Source organism: Palaemon carinicauda, chromosome 1, assembly GCF_036898095.1.
Source record: "Palaemon carinicauda isolate YSFRI2023 chromosome 1, ASM3689809v2, whole genome shotgun sequence".
Lineage (NCBI taxonomy): Eukaryota > Metazoa > Arthropoda > Malacostraca > Decapoda > Palaemonidae > Palaemon > Palaemon carinicauda.
In genome coordinates this window covers 85084496-85107393 of record NC_090725.1, presented here as the reverse complement: position 1 = coordinate 85107393, position 22898 = coordinate 85084496, and the positions used below count along the sequence as shown (strand labels likewise).

Sequence of the window (22898 nt, the reverse complement as noted above, 5' to 3'; positions counted from 1 at the left end):
TTATAAAATCACTCACAATCCTTAGGCTTTACAAGGATTACATTCTTCATCATCAAGGGATCAAAAGTGGAAATAAATTTTTCAAAACCAATTGTTTTTTAATTAGGGCTCCTGACTATCTCATCATTATGGTTCATAGGGGTTATGCTGCCCATTTGTTTCTGGAAAAAGCTGTTAATCCTTATAGTAAGTTAGTGGGATCAGGTATATCATATTCTATCAGTCCAGGGAATATGTAAGCAATATTAGCTTCCTTTCCCTGAACACCAGGTTAACATTCATCTCATCTAAGTCATTGGAAATTTACTTTGGAGAAACACATCTGGTCTGTGTCTTCTTGAGTTGATAAAATAATTGCAAATTTTCCATGTAATTGGAATTTTTCCTAACAACAAACGTGAGTCCTTTAATAGAATTAAGACTTCAGCAAAGATGGAATGGCAGTTAAACTTTTAACGAGGTAATTATAGCTACTGGTGCTGTGGGTTAACCCTGCCCACCTGCCAGTCAGTTAGACACTAATTTTTTTACGTTAGGGATAGGAATTGCAGGGTGGTTAAGGTGGGATGTGTAAATTAAGGGACTTGGGTTTGTTGAATTAAATATATAAAAATTACTTTAAAAGTTTGTGATTTGTTTCTACACAAATGCAAATCATCTAAAAGCATCTAGTTGTTAAACTTTCTCTAGAAAAGTCAAAGCACCTGGCTCTGTAAAGGAGTAAGGTGATGACTCCTGTCAAATCTTCAAACAGTCTGAGCCTGGAGATGTCACTAGTGTTAGGTTAAGTCCATAAAATGATATTTTAATTATAAAATAAATTTTTGAATATACTTACCCGGTGAATATATAATAGCTGCAACTCTGCGGCTCGACAGAAAACACACTCAAAAAACTCGCGAGCGATCGCTATGAAGGTTGCGGGTGTGCCCACCAGCGCCAACTGTCGGCCAGATACCACTCTTGTATGTAAACAAAACCTTCAATTCTTCTCGTCCCGCTGCGTCTCTATTGGGGAGGAAGGGAGGGTCATTTAATTTATATATTCACCGGGTAAGTATATTCAAAAATTTATTTTATAATTAAAATATCATTTTTAAATATTTAACTTAGCCGGTGAATATATAATAGCTGATTCACACCCAAGGAGGTGGGTAGAGACCAGAGTTAATTATGTTTACAGCGTATAAGCTAAGAGTTTTTTCATTTTGACAGTTATCAATATAACAAAACCAAAATAAATAGGTACCTGGTAAGGAAGTTGACTTAGACGATTACTCTGCCTTGTAAGTCTGTCTTCCTCACGGAGCCCAGCGATCCTCTTAGGATGCTGAAAGACTCCCAGGAGCTGAAGTATCAAGGGTTGCAACCCATACAACAGGACCTCATCAAACCCCTAATCTGGGCGCTCTCAAGAAATGACTTTGACCACCCGCCAAATCAACCAGGATGCGAAAGGCTTCTTAGCCTTCCGAACAACCCATAAAACAATATTAAAAACATTTCAAGAGACAGATTAAAAGGATATTGGAATTAGGGAAGTGTAGTGGTAGAACCCTCACCCACTACTGCACTCGCTGCAACGAATGGACCCAGTGTGTAGCAGTCCTCGTAAAGAGTCTGGACATCTTTTAAGTAAAATGACGCGAACACTGACTTGCTTCTCCAAAAAGTCGCGTCCATAATACTTTGCAGAGATTTATTTTGCTTGAAGGCCACGGAGGTTGCTATATCTCTAACTTCGTGCGTCTTAACCTTAAGCAAACATCGGTCTTTCTCATTCAAGTGAGAAAGAGCTTCTCGTATTAAAAAAAAAATCTGATAAAATATGACAAAGCATTCTTTGACATAGGCAATGAAGGTTTCTTAACTGAGCACCATAATGCCTCAGATTTCCCTCGTAATGACTTAGTACGAGCTAAATCGAACTTAAGAGCTCTAACAGGACATAATACTCTTTCCAGTTCGTTGCCTACGATCTCTGATGAGCAAGGAATATCAAATGATTTAGGCCAAGGACGAGAAGGCAGTTCATTTTTGGCCAGGAAACCAAGTTGAAGTGAACAAGTGGCTTTTTTTTTTTTTTTTATTTTGTAGAAAAGCCGATGTTCTTACTGAAGGCATGAAGTTCACTGACCCTTTTAGCCGAAGCCAAGCACACTAGGAAAAGTGTCTTGAGGGTGAGATCCTTCAGGGAGGCTGAATGTAATGGCTCAAACCTGTCTGACATGAGGAACCTTAGGACCCGTCTAAGTTCCATCCAGGAGTTGCCAAACGACGTTCCTTAGAGGTCTCGAAAGACTTAAGGAGATCTTGGAGATCTTTATTGTTGGAAAGATCTAAGCCTCTATGTCGAAAGACCGAAGCCAACATGCTCCTGTAGCCCTTAATCGTGGGAGCTGAAAGGGAGTGAACCTTTCTCAGATGTAAAAGAAAACTGCGATTTGGGCTACAGAGGTACTGGACGAGGACACAGATGCTGACTTGCACCAGTCTCAAAAGACTTCCCACTTCGACTGGTATACTCTAATGGTAGAAGCTCTCCTAGCTCTTGCAATCGCACTGGCTGCCTCCTTCGAAAAGCCTCTAGCTCTTGAGAGTCTTTCGATAGTCTGAAGGAAGTCAGACGAAGAGCGGGGAGGCTTGATGGACATTCTTTATGTGGGGCTGACGTAACAGATCTACCGTTAGAGGAAGACTTCTTGGAAAGTCTACCAGCCATTGAAGTACCTCGGTGCACCACTCTCTCGCGGGCCAGAGGGTAGCAACCAACGTCAACCTTGTCCCCTCGTGAGAGGCGAACTTCTGCAGTACCTTGTTGACTATCTTGAATGGTGGGAATGCATATAAGTCCAGAAAAGACCAATCCAGTAGAAACGCGTCTATGTAGATTGCTTCTGTATCTAGGACTGGAGAGCAATAGATTGGTAACCTTTTGGTCAACGAGGAGGCAAAGAGGTCTATGGTGGGTTGACCCCAAGTAGCCCAAAGACTCTTGCCCACGTCCTTGTGGAGGGTCCATTCCGTGGGTATCACCTGACCCCTCCGACTGAGACAGTCTGCCAAGACGTTCAAGTCCCCCTGGATGAATCTCGTCAACAGGGAGATGCCTCGAATTCTTGACCATAAGAGAAGGTCCCTTGCGATCTCGAGCAGCGTGAAGGAGTGTGTGCCTCCTTGCTTGGAGATGTACGCCAAAGTTGTGGTGTTGTCTGAGTTGCCTCTACCACTAAGTTTCGAAGAAGCTTTCTAATATCATCAAGGCCAAGTGGACTGCTAATAGCTCCTTGCCGTTGATGTGCATGCTCTTCTGACTTGAGGTCCACAGACCCGAGCATTCCCGACCGTCCAGGGTCTCACCCCAACCCAAATCCGACGCGTCTGAGGACAACACGTGGTTTGGGTTCTTGACTGCTAGGGATAGTCCCTCTCTCAGACTGATATTGCTGTCCCACCATTTCAGGCATGCCTTAACTGGTTCGGAGACTGGGAATGATACCGTCTCTAATGTCTTGTCCTAGTTCCAGTGAGAGGCTAGATGGAACCGGAGAGGCAGAAGGTGTAGTCTCCCTAGTGAGACAAACTGCTCCATGGATGAGAGAGTCCCTACGAGACTGTTCCAACTCCTGACTGAATAAACGTTTCGTTTCAGCATTAGTTGGACTTCGAGCAGGGCTTGACTGCGAATCTCCATCCCCAAATATAGAATAATCTGGGATGGGATCAGTTGGGACTTTTAGGTTGACCAAAAGTCCCAACTCCCTGGCCAGACTCAACGTCCAATGTAGATCCTGCAGACAGCGAAGACTGGACGATGCTCTGAGAAGCCAGTCGTCCAAGTACAGGGAGGCTCGGATCCCCGATAGATGGAGGGATTCTGCCACATTCCTCATGAGCCTCGTAAACACGAGAGGCGCAGGACTGAGGCCAAAGCACAGGGCTCGAAACTGGTACCCCACATTCCTGTAAACAAACCTCAGAAACGGTTGGGAATCCGGGTGTATAGGAATGTGGAAGTATGCCTCCTGAAGGTCGAGAGAGACCATCCAGTCGCCTTCCATAAATGCTGTCAAGACAGCCTGGTAGACTTCATCGTGAAGTTTGTCTTGACAATGAACACATTGAGCGCACTTGCCTCTTACGTACTCCTGCAGTGAACATGGCTGCCAAATCATTGGAGCCATCCCTGAGGGACTTGTTCCTGCAGAGAACGTGGCTGTCAGATCATTGGAGCCATCCCTGAAAGCCTTGTTTATGCATGACATAATTGTACAGCAAAACTTCAAAGGCTCGAAAATAGCTGTGAAGTCGACCTGTAAAATCTTGGAGCGTCTCATGGCCAGGAACTCCCTGGCCAGACTCAATCCGATTGTTAGCGAACGTCCTGAACGTCAACAGGAGCATCAGCAAGTGGCCTAACGTCCAAATGTGGCTGAAAATCCACACGAGACCGCATCGAGTGTGGTTCTAAACAACCTGACTGACGTGACTTGGCTACACCAACGTCAACAGGACGCACAAAGGAACGTTAGGGTGGCTGAAGGCCAGGATCTCGATGAGATAAACGGCTAGGCTCAACGGACATATCGGCAGAATAGTCTTCCATAAGGGAGGCAAGCTTATTCTGCATGTCTTGCCGTACAACCCATTTAGGATCAACGGGAATGGTTGCGGTAAGAGACGAGGGTAACGTCTGTGACCGCAAAACCTTGCTACAAAAAGACTCTCGGAGTCTGTGTTACGCTTTTGTTAGGCGGCGAGCAGTCTTCCGATGACTGCATAGGGTCAGAGCTGTCCTAATGGTTAAAACCAGGACGCTGGACCTGTCCTGAAAGGACTGACTTTCGCTTAAAGGGCCTCGAAACCTTGGTCCACGGTTTCTTATGCGAAAAGCCTTCGGATGACGAGGAGAAAATCGTCTCTCTCGCCTTATGGTAGGGGTGATCTTGGTAAGATACACCCGATACCATAGAGGGAACGTCTGTTCGCTGATCAAGGCCTCTCGAACCCATAAGTCGTACGACATTACTTCTCCCCTGGGCTTGGGAGCTTGCAAGAGGTCCCGAACTAGGCGAACGACAGGTACGAACAGACGAACCCTCGGTCGCAACACTGATACACTTTGCGCAATATCACTTTATCACTACGATTTTCTGTTTTGCACTTATTTCACTGAAATCGAATTTTTTAACAATTCACATTAGATATGAATAAAACTGATTTCTACCTGAAGCACGCAATTCTACCCTCATCAAAAGGTTGTAATTGCGAAATCAGTCGTATAATGTAAGCACATTAATACCAGCAAAAAACAGTAAACATATTTTAAGATAAAAAAATCAGTGGCTGGGGAAGAGACTAAACACTAGTTCATTCAAAACTACGTTGTCAATCTCTCACCGTACATTGCCTTGGGACGAGAATAAAAAACTAAAAACGTTTTATCCTTTCTCCCCGTACAGAGACTAGGGACGAGAGTAACTCAAGAACAACGTTACCCGCTTGGGACGAGATAAAGATCGGAACGTTTTCTCTCCTCTCTCTCCCTCCGTCTCTATCTCTCTCTCTCTCTCTCTCTCTCTCTCTCTCTTGATTTCGAACCTAAGAGAAGAGCCCACTTACGTTTCGTCAAAAAAACAGATTATTTGACCAAAGGAAAAAACTGAAAGGTTTTTCAATTAAAAAGTTCCTTTAAAATAGAATTTAAAACATTTAAGCTTTGAAAGAAGAATGAACAAAACGTCAGAATCGATTTACTCTTTCTGCAAAGTGAAACCGTGATACTCTCTCTCTCTATCGTAACGATAGAGCGCAAACTGTGTAGTACTGTATAAATAAACTAAACGTTAGTTCATCTTTGAAACAGTACGAAGACTATTCAAAGAAAATCTTTCATAAAATATCTATTAAAAAATATTAATTTAATAAGTTTTAAATCATTAGCTCTGTAAAAGCTATTTACGATTGAAAGGGCTCAACGTTGTTTAACTTCGGTTTCCAAGTTAGGACCGCCTACTCTCAGGAAAGGTCGCATATAAACAAATCATTAAAATTTATTTTGATGTTTATTATAAATGGAAAGCTAATCGAAGAGGCCTAATAAAGGCGGTTGAGATATAAAATATATAGAGGAAAATCTATAATTAATTTATAACGTGATAAGATAATTGCTAAAAGCCTAAACACACTTCCGTACTGAGGGAAGGGTCGGCCATTTAAAAGTCAAGGAAAGTCCAAAAAACAATCCAAAGTCATCAAAAATTAAATCTATCCAAAAACGAGTTCAAGATTTAAGTTGAAGATAAAACACCTGTACTGCGAAAGCTCAAACCAAAATGAAGTACTTCACCAAATATGTTAAGAAAACTCCAGGTTCTACAGCGAGTATGAATACGTCTTGTCGTCAACGTCGACAGAGAAGAATTGAAGGTTTTGTTTACATACAAGAGTGGTATCTGGCCGACAGTTGGCGCTGGTGGGCACACCCGCAACCTTCATAGCGATCGCTCGCGAGTTTTTTGAGTGTGTTTTCTGTCGAGCCGCAGAGTTGCAGCTATTATATATTCACCGGCTAAGTTAAATATTTAAAAATGTAGAATTAGTACACGATAACAGGAGAAACTATATCCTTGAACAGGATACGTCATCCGAATGTACACTTATTATGAGATTAGTTTGCATACATTCTATCCATCCTCCCTTTTGCCTGGGAGGGGGGAGACACTTCTTAACAAATCTTGTCTGAAAAAAAGGTTGCTCAATTATGAAGCATATCTGCATCTAGTGTTCGATCCGACACAAAACGGCAACGACTGCTGCATCTCTAAGGGAGGGGGAAGAAAGAAAAGTAAAAAGCCAGTCATCCTATCTTTCCATTTAGGCTTATGTCAAAACCAATAGCTTAGAAATGTTTGCCCCAGGAGGAAGCTACAATGGCTACAAAACCTAATGAACCACCACCATCAAATGAAGGGTAAAGGTATCCATGTAGATAGTGGTAAGTGATGGTTATTTGGCATTTCTAAACTCCTACCTTCAAAAAATGTACAAATGGCAAGATCTTCCTAAAAACTATAGTGGAGCTGATACCCCTGACTTTGTGATTGATTGATTGAAAGTTTTCTGGCATCCTGACATCTAAGGTCATAAACGCCGATAACATTTATTATATATGAAAAATAAAAAGAGAATTAAATTAAAACCATAGAAGTTAAGAAGTCATTACAATAGTTAAATAGTTTTCAGAAGACCTACTTCTGAAATAAATCTAAAAATGTTATTTTCCTTAGTAAAATAAATTTTTGAATATACTTACCCGATGATCATGTAGCTGTCAACTCTGTTGCCCGACAGAAATCTAAGGTCGGGATACGCCAGCGATCGCTATACAGGTGGGGGTGTACACAACAGCGCCATCTGTGAGCAGGTACTCAAGTACTTCTTGTCAACAAGAACTCAATTTTCTCCTCGGTCCACTGGTTCTCTATGGGGAGGAAGGGAGGGTCCTTAAATTCATGATCATCGGGTAAGTATATTCAAAAATTTATTTTACTAAGGAAAATAACATTTTTCAATATTAATCTTACCCGATGATCATGTAGCTGATTCACACCCAGGGTGGTGGGTGGAGACCAGCATACATGTTAACATTAGAAGCTAAGTATCCCGTATCTCATTTTAGCAGTTATTCAAAAATAACAAACATAAAATAAATAAGTACCTGGTAAGGAAGTCGACTTGAACCATTACTCTGCCTTTTTAAGTACGTCTTCCTTACTGAGCCTAGCGATCCTCTTAGGATGCTGAGCGACTCCTAGGTGCTGAAGTATGAAGGGCTGCAACCCATACTAAAGGACCTCATCACAACCTCTAATCTAGGCGCTTCTCAAGAAAGAATTTGACCACCCGCCAAATCAACCAGGATGCGGAAGGCTTCTTAGCCTTCCGGACAACCCAAAAATATTTCAAGAGAAAGATTAAAAAGGTTCTGGAATTAGGGAATTGTAGTGGTGGAGCCCCCACCACTACTGCACTCGTTGCTACGAATGGTCCCAGAGTGTAGCAGTTCTCGTAAAGAGACTGGACATTCTTAAGATAAAAGACGCGAACACTGATTAGCTTTTCCAAAAGGTTGCGTCGAATATATTTTGCAGAGATCTATTTTGTTTAAAGGTCACGGAAGTTGTGACAGCTCTAACTTCGTGTGTCCTTACCTTCAGCCAAGCTTGGTCTTCCTCATTCAGAAGGGAATGAGCTTCTCGTATTAACAGTCTGAAAATAATAGGATAAAGAATTCTCTGACAAAGGCAAAGATGAATTCTTAACTGAACACCATAAAGCTTCAGACGGGCCTCGTAAAGGTTTTTAAAATAGAACTTAAGAGCTCTTACAGGACATAATACTCTTTCTAGTTCATTTCCAACCATACGATAAGTTAGGAATATCGAACGATATTGGTCAAGGCCGAGAAGGCAGCTCGTGTTTGGCTAGAAAACCAAGATGTAGAACATGTAGCCGTTTCGGATGAAAATCCGATGTTCTTGCTGAAGGCATGAATCTCACTGACTCTTTTAGCTGTGGGTAAGCATATCAGGAAAAGAGTCTTAAAGGTGAGATCTTTAAGGGAGGCTGATTGAAGTGGTTCGAACCTGTCTAACATAAGGAATCTTAGAACCACGTCTAAATTCCAACCAGGTGTAACCAAACGACGCTCCTTCGTGGTCTCAAAAGACTTAAGGAGGTCCTGTAGATCTTTATTGTTGGAAAGATCTAAGCCTCTGTGACGGAAGACTGATGCCAACATGCTTCTGTAACCCTTGAAAGTGGGAGCTGAAAGAGATCGCTCTTTCCTCAGATATAAGAGGAAGTCAGCTATTTGAGTTACAGAGGTACTGGTCGAGGATACGGATACTGACTTGCACCAGTTTCGGAAGATTTCCCACTTCGATTGGTAGACTCTAAGGGTGGATGTTCTCCTTGCTCTAACAATCGCTCTGGTTGCCTCCTTCGAAAAACCTCTAGTTCTCGAGAGTCTTTCGATACTCTGAAGGCAGTGAGACGAAGAGCGTGGAGGCCTTGGAGTACCTTCTTACGCGTGGCAGACGTAGCAGGTCCACCCTTAGGGGAAGAGTTCTGGGAAAGTCTACTAGCCATCGAAGTACCTCGGTAAGTTATTCTCTCGCGGGCCAGAGGGAAGCAACTAGTGTCAACTTTGTCCCATCGTGAGAGGCGAACTTCTGCAGTACCTTGTTGACAATCTAGAACGGAGGGAATGCATATAGATCTAGATGAGACTAATCTAGTAGAAAGGCATCTAAAAGAACCACTGCTGGGTCCGGGATAGGTGAGCAAAGTATTGAGAGCCTCTTGGACATCGAGGTTGCGAAGAGATCTATGGTTGGCTGGCCCCAGGTGACCCAAAGTCTCTTGCATACATCTTTGTGGAGGGTCCAATATGTCGGCATTATTGTCCCTTCCTACTGAGACAATCTGCTAAGACATTCAAGTTGCCTTGGAAGAAACTTGTTACTAGTGAAAAGTCTAGACCTGTTGAACAGGAGAGGAGGTCACTTGCGAACTCGCACCATGTCAGAGAGTAGGTCCCTCCTTGCTAGGAGATGAACATCAAAGCAGGGAGTTGTCCGTGTTCACCTCCACTACTTTGCCTTGAAGGAGAGACCTGAAGCTTTTCCAGGTCAGACGTACTGCCAGAAGCTTCTTGCAGTTAAAATGCATTGTCCTTTGACTCGAGTTCCATAATCCCAAGCATTCCCTACCGCCTAAGGTCGCACCCCAGCCTACGTCCGATGCGTCTGAGAAGAGAACGTGGTTGGGAGTCTGAACAGTCAGGGGAAGACCCTATAAAAGGTTGATAAAGTCCTTTCATCAAGTCAGACCAGACTTATCTTCCGGAAACCGGGATCGAGACCGCTTCTAGCGTCTTGTCCTTTTCCAGTGAAGAGCTAGATGAAACCGAAGAGGACGGAGGTGTAGTCTTCCAAGTGACACCAATTGAACCACGGATGACAGTGTCCTAACCAGACTCATCCACAGCCTGACAGGGCCGTGTTCCTTCTTCAGCATCTTCTGGATGGATAGCAGGGCTGGGGGTTGATCGTCTTGTTCAGCCATGTCCTCATCAGAGGGTTCCTCATCCGAAACTGATGAGGAAACGGCAACGGAGTGGGCAACGTCTGACTCGCTGAATCCGGTCGCACTGGTGGATGCGTGACGGAGCCGGACACAAGATCATGGTACTGCTGCACAGTCTGTGAACTGTCAACCATGGGGATGCGAGGAAGTACAGCGACAACCCGAAACTGTCTAGACTGTCTGGGTAGTGCAGACAACCCCTTATCGGGTTGCTGAGGTTGCCGCACTGCGTCACAACAAGTCACCTCTGCTGGTTGTTGAACGTCTTCCCAGTGACACACTGAACGTCCACAACCACCTCCGAGAGTAGCTTAACGTCAACGTGCGACTGGCAACCCACACTGGGTCGCACCGGTGGAGGAACCATCTCAACTGGCGGACGTGAGTAGGATACCTCAGCGTCAACAGGGCGTACAACCAACCGGTAGGAAGGTCGTTGGCAAGAAGGTTCTTCTCCGTAAAAAATCCTCTATCAAGGACTAAGCTTGGACTGCATGTCTTGCAACAAAGCCCAAGGTCTATGGGAGCAGGTGTGGCAACAGACGGGGTTAGCGACTGAAGCGGAACCATTTACCCTCCTGGAAGCATGTTATGCTTTAATTAAAGTCCATAGGAGGCTAAGCAGCTTAAGGCTCCTCTCCAAATGACAGAGTCCTCAAGGGAATATCAGAAGGAGGGAGAACAGCACTTTCTCATCTACAGGAACCATGTCCGAGAAAAGCTAGGTTATCTCAGTGAGGGTTTCACTGGTGCATAAGCAGCAGACCAGAAGGCAACGTTATGAAACTGCTTGACAGTCTGTGAACTGTCAAAAACTGAACTGTCAACCCCAACAGGTGCGTGAGGACATACAGCACTGGTGTATTAGTGGCACACCAGAAGGCAAAATCATGTAACTATTAGACAGTCTGTGAGTTGGCAACAACCAAAGCTGTGTGGGGAAGCCTCAACTCCTGACTGACTAGTTTGCTGCGGGCGAGTGGCGGTAACCACAGTGTGTTGCTGAGGCTGCCACACCGCGTCAAAACACGGCAGCTTGTGGTAGCTCACGCACGGCAACGGAGAGCTCCGTGTGTCTGTGGGAGTCAGCATGCGTCTGGCAGGGTCGACTGCGCATGGGTGGAGGAGCTCTCACAACAAGAGTGTGGGAGCAGGCAGCCATGCCGGGCGCACAACCGTGGCAGGCTGTAGGCCAACGGGTGCATCGTCAACCTTCTCCGCAGTCGGAGTGTGGGAGCTGGCAACAACAAAAGCGGAGTGCTGGTGCGTGGGAGGGACTGCCGTGGGTTGCGGAGCATGCCGCATTGTGGCAAAACACGGCAGCTTGACAGCACCTTCCCACTGCTGATGCGGTAGCTCACGCATGTCAACGGAGGGTGCAGCATGAACATGCGTCTGGCAGGGTCGACTGCGCATCGGTGGTGGAGCTCTCACAGGTGGAGTGTGGGAGCAGGCAGCCGCAGTATCTGCTGAACGCACAACCGTGGCAGGTTGTAGGTTAACAGGTGCAGTGTCAACCTTCTCAGCACGATACTCCTGCATGAAGGAAGCAAGCTGAGACTGCATATCTGCAGCATGGACCACTAGGGTCTATAAAAGACGGCAACAAACGGAGCTACTGTCCGTTGTGACTGAGGGTCTAAAACAGCTGGTGCGGCAACAGACGGAGTTACTGCCTGTTGCGGTACCACCTTGCCTCTCTCGGAAGGTGTGCAGTCGTCGAAGACTGCAGCGAGTCCGAACTGACCCAGTGGCTACACCTAGGCCGTTGGACTTGCGCGGAAGGGACCGACTTGCACTTAAAAGCTGCAAGATTTGGTCCATGGTTTCTGCGAGAAACCTCTTCCGCAGACGAGGAATAAATGGGCTCTCTCGTCTTTGTGTGGGTGGGGTGATCACGTCGGCAACGTGTGTAGATACACCCGAAAACACGGAGGGAAACGTCTGTTCGTCGATCAAGGCCTGTGGAACCCATAAGTCCTTCGACATTACTTCTCCCCTGGGCTTGGGAGCTTGTAAGAGGTATCGGACTAGGTGAACAACTGGCACGAACAGACGAACCCTCGAACGCAACACTGTAACACTTTGCGCGTATCACTTTATCACTTTTGATTTTCTGTTTGCACTTATTTCACTGAACTCGAAACTTTAAGTGATTTGTACCTGAAACACGCAATCCTATCCTTCATTAAAAGGTAGTAATTGCGAAAACAGTTTTACAATGCAACAGAAAAACATAATGAAAGATAAAGAATTCAGTGGCTGGAAAAGAGACTAAACACTAGATCAAATAAACTACGTTTAAAATCTCTCACCGCATAAAGCCTGGGAACAAGAATAAAACTCTAGAAACGTTTTACCTTCTTCCCCTAAAGCGACTAGGGAGAAGAGTAAAAAAAAAAACGAGAACAACGTTACCCGCTTGAACGAAACGTTTATTCTCCTCTCTCTCCCTCCGTCTCTATCTCTCTCTCTCTCTCTTGACTTAGAACCTGAGAGATGAGCCCAATTATATATCGTTAAAACATATTATTTGTTAAAGGAAAAAAAAAAAACTGAAAGGTTTCCCAAATAAAAAGTTCCTTTATTAGAATTAAAACCATTTAAGCTAAGAAAGAATGAACGAAACGCTAGTATCGGTTTACTCTTACTGCAACGTGAAACCGTGAAATACTCTCTCTCTATCGTAACGATAGAGCGCATGTTGAACGTTCTGAACGTCAACAACTGCGGAGACTAAACTAAACGTTAGTTCATCTTTGAAAACAGTACGAGACTATCAAAGAAATTCTTTCAAAAACATTAAAATTAAAAAAGTATAAATTCTTAAAAGGAAATACGATATGACGGGCTCAATGTTAATTAACTTCGGTTCCAAGTAAGGACCGCCTACTATTAGGAAAGGTCGCATATAAACAAACATAAAAATTAATTTTTTATAAGTTTATAAAAAATGGAAAGTTAATCGAAGAGGCCTATAAATGGCGGAGAGATATAAAATAAATAGATCTATAACTAGTTAAGCAAAATTACCAAAAACCTAAACACACTTCCGTCTAAGGGAAGGGTCGGTCATTAAAAATGAAAGAGAGTCCATACTCTCTTCGTCACCATAATTAAATCTATCCAAAACGAGTTCAAGTTTTGAAATGAAGATAAAACCCCTGCATAGCGAAAGCTCAAAACTGGAATAGTGTACTTCACCAAAACGTTGTGAAAACAAATCCAGTTAGGGACGGCGTATTTAGTAGGTCTTGCCTGTGGCACGACAGAGGAAAAATTGAGTTCTTGTTGACAAGAAGTACTTGAGTACCTGCTCACAGATGGCGCTGTTGTGTACACCCCCACCTGTATAGCGATCGCTGGCGTATCCCGACCTTAGATTTCTGTCGGGCAACAGAGTTGACAGCTACATGATCATCGGGTAAGATTAATATTGAAAAATTCCGCTCACATAGTAAGACACATCATGTACAAGAATCTTGGCAAGGATGAACCTGCCATCCTCACCTCGAGCCTCATACAGATATCTATTTCTTAAGTTAGTAAAATTAGGGCATTCGGTCAACAAATGCCTCACTGTTAAAGGTACTAAACAGTCCTCACAATACGGTTGGTGTTGGCCCTTCAGCAGAAACTCGTGTGTCAACCGTGTGACCAATACGAAGACGACAAAGAGTCGTCTCCCATTTTCGGGGTATCATGTTATACCTCCAAGGGGTGGGCACTGCTAACACTGGGAGTGAAAGTAGCCTTGGCTACCAGGTCCTTCAGCAAGGTTACAGAGGGCCTACCTAAAAGGCCTAAAGAAGGCCACTACTTCTTGTATTCAAATTCATCGGCAGTGGTTTACACGGCTACAGGAGAGCTATCAGTATGTGATGGAGTACAACGTTCAATGGAGAATTCCACACATCACCAAAAACTGAACAACTCGCCGAAAGAGACCTCAGTCTCCTGACATGTACTCTCCGTGGACCGAGCCAGGGGCATATATGCAGAAGTTTTAAGGACTTGCAAACTCGATGAAGAGATAATGGAGCTTTAGTAGAGCTTCTTCGGCATGAGCTTGGGCGTTGCCAAAGAGGATCCCTAAGAGTCCTTAGCCTTCCTTTTCTTTTTTCCTTGCGAATACTTCCCACTAAACAGGATGCAGCAATCTACACTCAGCACAGGAGAATGACCGCATACAATTATGACCTCTATAAACAGCATAAAGAGAATAAGGATCAATGGCTCCTTTTGACAAACTAGTTACACCTTCTACCTTTTCCAGGCCACTTAAGCATACAGTATACTGCTTTGTCTCCATGATGACGGACAAAGCCCGCAAACAAAAATCCAAACTGAAAGAGTAAGAAAAAAATTTAACAGCTCTGATTATGGAACAACAGTATGTTGTACTAGTTGCAGCCAAAGATAAAAGCTATGTCTATGACAGGAAATGGGTTGGATTGCTCACCTGCGCTCACCACTTGTTAATTACTTTGTTAACAAATTCAATGGTCCTACCTCCAATGAAGACATTCCCAATTTAAAGGATGAAAGGTTTTTATAGGCTTAAGAACAATTAGCATTTATTTTCTGGAGTCTGGATGAACTACACATTCATTATCAACAGAGTAAAAAAAGACACGGTTATAAAATGAAGTCACTAAGTCATACAGTACTATATTCAATATACAGTACAAGATAATAATACTAAACAGAAACTTCACAGAAATTTCTATAAAAAACTTTGACTTGTACTAACTTTAGATGGGTTGGTTTTTCTTATCTCATCCTTGCATCCTATGTAGAGTAATCCTGAAAAGAATAAAATATGAAGATTAATTTCTAAATGCTCTAACCTATGGTATTGTTCAGAAAAAAATGAAAAAAATTCTAATCAATTTGTATTTTTCTTAAACATACAAACCTTTGACCTTTAATAGGAGTATGGCTTCAGCTAAGCTGAAACTGGCCTTTAAGCTTTTAAAAAGGTAAACATAGCTGGCTGTCAGATGGAAGGGAAGCCTCACCCACCCAACATGTAGAGCTCCCCTTCACTTTGACCTCTGACCTGGGAAATGTCAATGTACATCAGTCCTGTGTGAAAGTGAAGTTATGACTCTTGTCCAACCTCCTAACTACCCGAGTATAGAGATGTCAGAGGTGTTAGGTTAGGACTCCAGTTAGTAAAGTGGACGGTCTTAGGAGAAACTCAATCCTAACGTATTGTGTCCATGCATTGTATTTATAAGATTGATGGAGGAGATACTTTGATACAAACCAATGTAAAGAAAAGTTTCTCAGTTGGGTAGCTTACCTGCATTGCTCATGTGTTTCAGTTCCATAATGGTGAAGCTGCTAGTACCCCATAAGCGGGACGAAGAAAGACAAAAGGCCCAGATACCCTATCTTTCATTCTTAGACTTAGGATAACCACTATCTTAGACGAGATGTTTCTCATCCCATGAGGCAGCTAGACTTTCTACACATACCAATACCAAAGAAAAGCCTCGAATACTGCACTGATCTGAATTGTTGTGTTCTCTTGAGGTAGCCTTTTAGGCCTCATAGGACAGAAGCAGCTCATCCCGATTGCTGATCACATCTTTCAGGGAGGAGATGGTGAAGGATTCAAACATCGAGTGTGGTTACCTGGGTTTAGTCTTTACCATGAACTCAAGCATGAAGGATATTAAAACAGCCTTCCATCCCTTAGAATGACTGACAACATACGAGATGCCGTGAAATATGCTTACACTTTTTGCCGAGGCACACGCCAGCAAAAACACGGTCCTAAGTGTAAGAAATGTGTCTGATGCCCTTCTTAAAGGTTCATATGGCCTTTCAGTCTAAAGACTTTGACTTAGGGGTAGCCTTTAACTATGCAGACTAGAGAGGCTCCATCAGGTTCTCCTGATGGAGCCTCTCTAGTCTGCTTACATCTACCCTGCTTACATCATCAATCACAAAAGATGGCTTATTTTCCCTGGTAAACAGCTACAGAGGATCAACAGAAGTATCCAGACATCTGAGCAGTGCAGCACGAAAAATCTTTTGCTCGGAGGAGCTACTGGATACTCTCCACCCGTGAAGTGACAGGGCGGTCACTGAGTTGGGAAACAACTGCACATCCACTTAACAGAAGATTGAGCCCTTGGGTTAATGCAGTTGCACTAGTACCTCGACTAGGAGCATCAGCAAGTTCAGAAACCATTTGGTTTGTAGCCACTTGGAAGTCACCAAGGTTAGCCTGATATTCAAAGTTGTCAACACCTTGTTGAGTATTCATTGTATTAGGCAGAGAGGAGGATAGGCATAAACATCCAGGTGGTCCCATGGTCCCATGGATGTTTGAATGCAACTTCCAGAATGGCAGATAGATCTAGGACTGATGAACAAAACACGAACCTTTTTTTTTCAGGTAAGTTGCAAACAAATCTAACGTTGGGGAGCTCAGACGGACAAGAAGCCCTTCCACCATATAGGGAAGTAAGGGCCACTCTGTTTCTACTACAGTAACTGCCCCTGATGGCTGAGAGTCTGCTCGGACATTCCTCTTGACTGGAATGTACCTTGCTGACAGCTCTACTACATTTTTACATACCACTGAAACCACCTCTTGTGGAGACGCCTATGAGTAACAAGGTTCTCCAGCGATAATAGGTGTCTTTGAAGATATTGCCACCATTTTGCTAATTGTTTTTGAGGGATCAGGAATGGTTGCGCTACCTCTATGAGTCTGATGATGAGATCGTCTGATGGAAAGATACATTACCAGATAATTCAATTGTCTCTTGAGCATAAAATTTTACTTCTGCCGATTGATCACAATCACCAGATTATGGCAAAAGGCAGGAAGTTTGTCTAGATCCCTGAGCAACTATTTCTTCAAGAACGACAGGATCAACCAGTTATCGACATTCCGCAGGATGCAGATCCTGTTCGAATGGCCCCAAGCTGAGACTAGCATGAACACCTGTGTCAACACTTTGGGAGCAGTCGACAGTGCAGACAAGAGGACCTTGAACTGGTACATGACTCCCTGGAGAATGAAGTGGAGGTACTTCCTGCTGGAAGGATGGATCAGTAGTGTATTTGAAAATACAGTACTGTACATGTCTTTCAGATCAACAGAGCATAAAGTCATCATTCCTGTTAGAAGCACAGAGCTTGCTTGCCATCTCCATCCTGAATGGAGTTTGTAGAACAAACTCATTCAAGGGAGAGAAATATATAACAGGTCATCAACCCATCACTTTCTCCATCAGAAAGACATTGCTGTAGAAGCCAGCAGACCCATCTTGGACGACTTCTAGTGCGTTTTCTCCATCATCACTTTCACCTTGTTGGTGAGGATTAGAGCTTTTGGCAATTCCAGAGGATACAATTGGAACGTCGTCATCACAGAGCAAGGGGAGAGCTGATGAAAGGGAAGCAATATCTATAACAGAAGACTTTCCCAACCCAACTCTCCAGCTATATCACTGCCAAGTTGCCCAATGGTTTCAGACACTGCCCTGCCTTGGTGGCAGATGGAATAGGGGCTTCCCAATCTCAACAACCTCTACCCCTCTTCCTGGCATGACCTAGTTGGGGGCAAAAGAGGGGAGCACGATCACCAGCCATCCTTGAGGCAGATCTTGATATGGGTTTTGCTGTCGTCTTTTTCGGAATAGATTTGCGGGGATGTGAAGAAGAAACTCTTGCAGCAGTTTATTTTGAAGGGCCATGACCTTTTAAGATCAATTCCCTGAGGATGAGGGATTCATGACTTTTCCCAGATTCTTGATGGTATTCTTGATCCCTTTCGCAAAGAACAGAGTCGAGATGTTCTGAGTGAGAGTAGTACTGCTTTCTGTCCCACCTGACTGCAGAAAAGTGAAGCTATTGCATCTCTCTTCAAAACACAGTTTGCCCACTGGTTGGCCAACTGATGAGCCAAGAAAGTCACTGCCTTTGGCCATGAGAGCATGAGGTCAGTTAATTTCTTCTTCATCTTGTGATCCGACAAATCCGAGGATGAAGCTAAGTACAGGTACACCAAGGATCCCGACCAGTGGTCGATCCAACTGGTGGCACGCAGGTTCGACATCACTACCATTTCCATGGCTATGGAGTCAGCAGCCAAGAAGGAGGTACCCTAGTACTTCAATCTATCAGCTGTTGTACCTATGGTCGCAGCTGCCGTCGCTGGATCTACACTACTGGGAAGTAGAATCTCCACTACAGAGAAAGGACTGGAGGCAATTGTTTGGTGGAACTACTCAACTTTAGTGAATTCTTAGGTCTGGTGACCTGAAAATTTAACCGAATGAGTGCATCCTGAACAAGCACTGACCAATGCAACTCTAGGGCAGATCTGGAGTCTTAACGGGTACCAAAACAACAATCAATCTACATTATCCCGCCCTCGCTCATTTCCGTGGCTGCTTCTCAGAGTTCACTCATCTCTCTGATGACAGAAAGAGCTCTGAGGAAGATTAAAGACAATTTTGAATCCGGGTAGAGACCCACTTCAAGGAGAAGAGAACCTTCCCTCGCCCGAGATTCCACTTCTCTTCCTTGAGGAGTAGGATTGACAAAATAATGTTGGAAGATCCCTCCCTCCCTCTGGAGTGAGACTTCTCTGGACCAAGGACTGAACCTGGTCTATACTCCAGAGGGGAAGAAGGAATCGTCGACTTCCGAGAAGTCGACGCAGTCTTGTTTGTCTTCTCTTTTTTGTCCCCATGGTCAAGGAGGTGCCATAATCTCAGAGGGGCATGAAGGGAAACGAGACAATAAGCAATAAAATCACTCAAGAGTCCCTCCCCTTGGAAAGGTTCTGACGTGAATTTCCTCTCCTCGAGGAAGACTCCATTCCCTACAGGGAGTGAAGAGAGTTTGTACTTCTATTCTTTTCCTGCCTACTTGAGGGAGAGTCCTGACAGAAAGAGCTTTCCATATGTTTTGACATGTCATACAAGACTGACTGATTTCATCCTTAAGACAAATTTCATGATCAAGATCAGTCTTGAATCGGAGAGCGCTGGGCTTTAGGTAAGACTTTTGACGCTCAGAGGAGACAGGCGATGTAGCTGCATAGGAATCCCAACGTCCAGGAGACGAAGGCCTATGATTTCTCTCAGCGAGTTCGGCATCCCGGTCGGACTTGGTGTTCTTTGAGGGGGGAATCCTCCTGATGGGTATCACGCATAAGAGAAGAAAATTACGATTTGCGGTGTCTCAACACACGAGAGAGAGAGAGAGAGAGAGAGACTTGAAAATGGGTAGTCTTGGTCTTTGAAGATCAAGGTTCCATGGATTTTGTGACCCTATGCTAGCAAGATAAAAAGCAAGAACACTTCGCCCGTTTGTCTGTTTTTACCCCGTTAACAGACGAACGCACACAAGTCAATGCTTCTACACGTGTAGAAGAACGAGATTGGGTCATCGACTGTTTCCTCTCTGGAGAACCATAACATTCCTTGTTCCTTGAGAGAATGTTCCCTAGGGTGTGGCAAGCTTGAAGGACATGTGCGTGTCAACTTTGAACTTGGTGATCGTGCGCATGGTGATTGTGGTCATGGCAACTAGCTTGTGGGGATCGTGCACATGCATGTGTCCTCGTCAGCGGAAAAGGCTCGTAACTTCTCTCAACCCTAGGAACAATTGGAGAAAGCTCAGGAGTGAGTCCTAAAGAAGACAAAGGTGCGTGTGAAACATGTGTCCAAAGTGATAAACTAGGTGTCCGTGCATGTGAGGACTCTCAATCCGATCCCTTCCCAGACTTGGGAATTGATTGTATAGCAACTATTATATTCTCCAGATACCTTTGACACTGGTGATGATGCTCATGAATCATTGTCCTTCAAATCCTTACGCGCTTTCTATGCTTGTGGGAGCATCTCAGCTCGTGGAGGTATTTTTAGCTCATCCAAAGTAAGCTCAGCATCAGAGGTCTGACGGGCAGCTTTCTTTGTTCGTCTGGTCGTCCCTGCGCCCGTAAATATCAAAGTGTTCAGTGAGCATCCCTGGGCAGGAGAGGGACTAGAGCATAGCTCGTCATCCTGACCCATAGCGCCTCTAGGAAATCCCTTATGGGAATTACTACTTGAGGCAAAGGCCTTGGCCCTTGGACGTCGTACTTCAATGCTACCCCTGGGGGAAGGTTTTAATACAACGCTTCTCCTCCCACAAAATCATAAAGAGGCACACAGATACATCAAGAGACTTCTCCAGTTCAGTCGTTCTGTGCTTCAGTGATCTCCTCTCCTTCCTGACACCAAGCAGCTCCTCAGCAGGAGACGAGAAGGGCACAGGAACAGACAAAGCAGGTGACGGGGAAGTAACAACACTTCTTAACCACAGTTGGGGATTTCGTAACTGACTGACCCTCGGCAACAAGAGGTGGTTCGTCAACAACCACATCAATGAACATGTCCAGGAGAGGCATTCCATCACTTTCCTACATAGGCAGGATGGGAGCAGCAGCAGGGCAAGAAGACTTCTGTGACCTAGCCGCTGCTAAACCTCCCGAAGCTTCTCCACAGGGCGCAACACAAAGAGGTCCAGCAGTCTGCAAGGGTAGTCAACAATTATGTCAGCGGGAGAGCTTCGGGTGAGAGGCAGGGGGGTATCGCTTTCACTATAGGAAGTTAATACTCCTTTCACACTCTAGGACTCCCTGGGAGAAGAACAGAGGTCTCCTTCTTCTTCCCTCTTCCAACAGACACTAACTGGTAGGGGGAAGAGGAAGAGTGTGAAGCAGCCTTAGAACCAGAAGGGAGAGAGGAGCCAGAGAAATTCTTGGGCATCAGTTTGGGTGTATCCGGAACCATTTAAAAAGAATCCCTCTTTGAATTCTTCCATTTCTTGACGAACTCGGCCCACTGCATCAAAGACCACTCCCTACTCTTAGGATACGAGGATTCCTGTTAACAGGAATATCATTTGCAGCAGCTAAAAAGTTCATACGGCTTGACTTCGGGCTTACATTTGTACCTGCTGCAATACTTACCTGGTTTGCTGGAACACGGCCGCATGTCTGACCACAGAGCCGACATCACAACAACAATCCAAACACACACTCTGAAAGAAAACCCCGAACGATTAGAAATATCAGCTAAAGCACTGATAAGTATGTCTGTATTCCATGGCAACTATAGTCGAAGTGAAGGTGGGCAATATTTGTTGGGTGGGGGGGACTTCCTTGACACTCGACAACCAGCTGTATTTACCTTGTTAAAAGCTTAACAGCCAATTTCTATCTACACTGAAGCCACACTGCTATTATGGGTCAAAGGTTTGTATTACGTATAGGAACAAATATGTTTCCCCAATTATTTACATCAGAATAGTTCAAAGTAGCTATAATCATATCTGGAACACTCATTTTCTTCATTAAGAGTATTGTGTTACAGTAAATATTTACATACTCAAGCAAGTTTACCTTACACAGTCTGTGTACATAAGGTTAGGATACAGACACCTAACCTACTCATGTTACCCTACACAAGGGTACTATGGCCGAAATATGCACAGAATTATAAATGTATCCAAAGCATCTAGTTACCAACACATTAGAAATGACCAAGCCAACCCAAGCCTACTTACCACCCGTCTCTTTAAGTCCATCAAAATTAAACACAACCTTCACTTTATTTGAAAGATCGTCGTCGAAAATTTTATCTTCTTCGGTTTTGTCGCAATAGTTCCTAATCTGGGTGGAGTCTGGTGCTTCAGGATTGCTTCCTCCAACAGGACCGTTTGTCACCAAGGGTGTTAAATTCTCTTCTTTGTCAGTATTAGCGCTGCAACTTCCCTCTTTCACAATATTTAAAGGATGGCACGAATTAATAATGAGGGTATCTGAACTCTCAGTAAATCCTGAATTCACATCGTCAACTTGTCCTTCTGCAGAAGAAACGAGAGAAGCTGCCTTACCGACGGTACCTACAGGTTCCGTGTCTGTCATAGGTAATTCACCACCATAAGGAATATCATTTTTCATTTTCTCGTTTCCAAATTCTCCGTTTATCTCTGCCATACTTGCTTATGGTTAATCAACCCATGGGAAATGAGATACATGACAAATATAGTTGACAGGACAACAGCTGATGACAAGCTTTGGTTTTGTTTACAGTGGGCAATTCACGCTACTCTTCTTCTTCGTTTACATTTTCGCCGTTTGAGTCACTTAATTATACTACACAGTAGTTTATTATAATTATATGATCACTGGTCGAACAAGGGAAAGGCCCGTGCCAACAGGAACTGTTGGTTACAAGACGAAAAAAGTGTATTATTAGTAGAGAATTTGAGATATATTTGGGCTCATGCTCTTCGTTAGGATGAAAAGTTAAATGGAGAAATGACTTCGCAGTAAAAAGGGATAATGGCATTAATGTTTGACTGGTTAGCAACTTAGCTTATATCAAACTCAAAGTACCAGCTTAGCTAAGCTATAACCCTAGTTAGAAAAGCAAGATGCTATACGCCCAATGGGTTCAACAGGGAAAAATAGCAGTGAGGAAAGGAAATAAGGAAATAAATAAACGATCTGAGAAATAATGAACAATTGATATAAAATATTTCATAAACAGTAACAACACCAAAACTGACATTTCATTAATAAATCATAAAAAAACAAACTTATGTCAGCCTGTTCAACATAAAAACATTTGCTACAGGTTTGAACTTTTGAAGTTCTACTGATTCAACTACCCCATTAGGAAGATCATTCCACAACTTAGTCACAGCTGGAATTAAACTTT

The 22898-nt window shown here is 43.9% G+C and overlaps 1 protein-coding gene across 2 annotated transcripts in view; it reads right to left on the bottom strand.

Moving 5' to 3' along the window:
* The window catches only part of LOC137649483 (uncharacterized), a 742412-nt gene extending 720096 nt beyond the window's left edge, over nt 1-22316 (bottom strand). For both annotated transcript variants that reach the window (XM_068382470.1, XM_068382476.1), the window contains exons 1-2: nt 21739-22316; nt 14906-14958 (exon numbers count right to left, since the gene is read on the bottom strand). In XM_068382470.1, coding sequence (XP_068238571.1) covers nt 14906-14958; nt 21739-22171 — 486 coding nt within the window. In that variant the 5' untranslated portion in view covers nt 22172-22316. The remainder of the gene's footprint in view (nt 1-14905; nt 14959-21738) is intronic.
* Nucleotides 22317-22898: the final 582 nt, after the last annotated feature.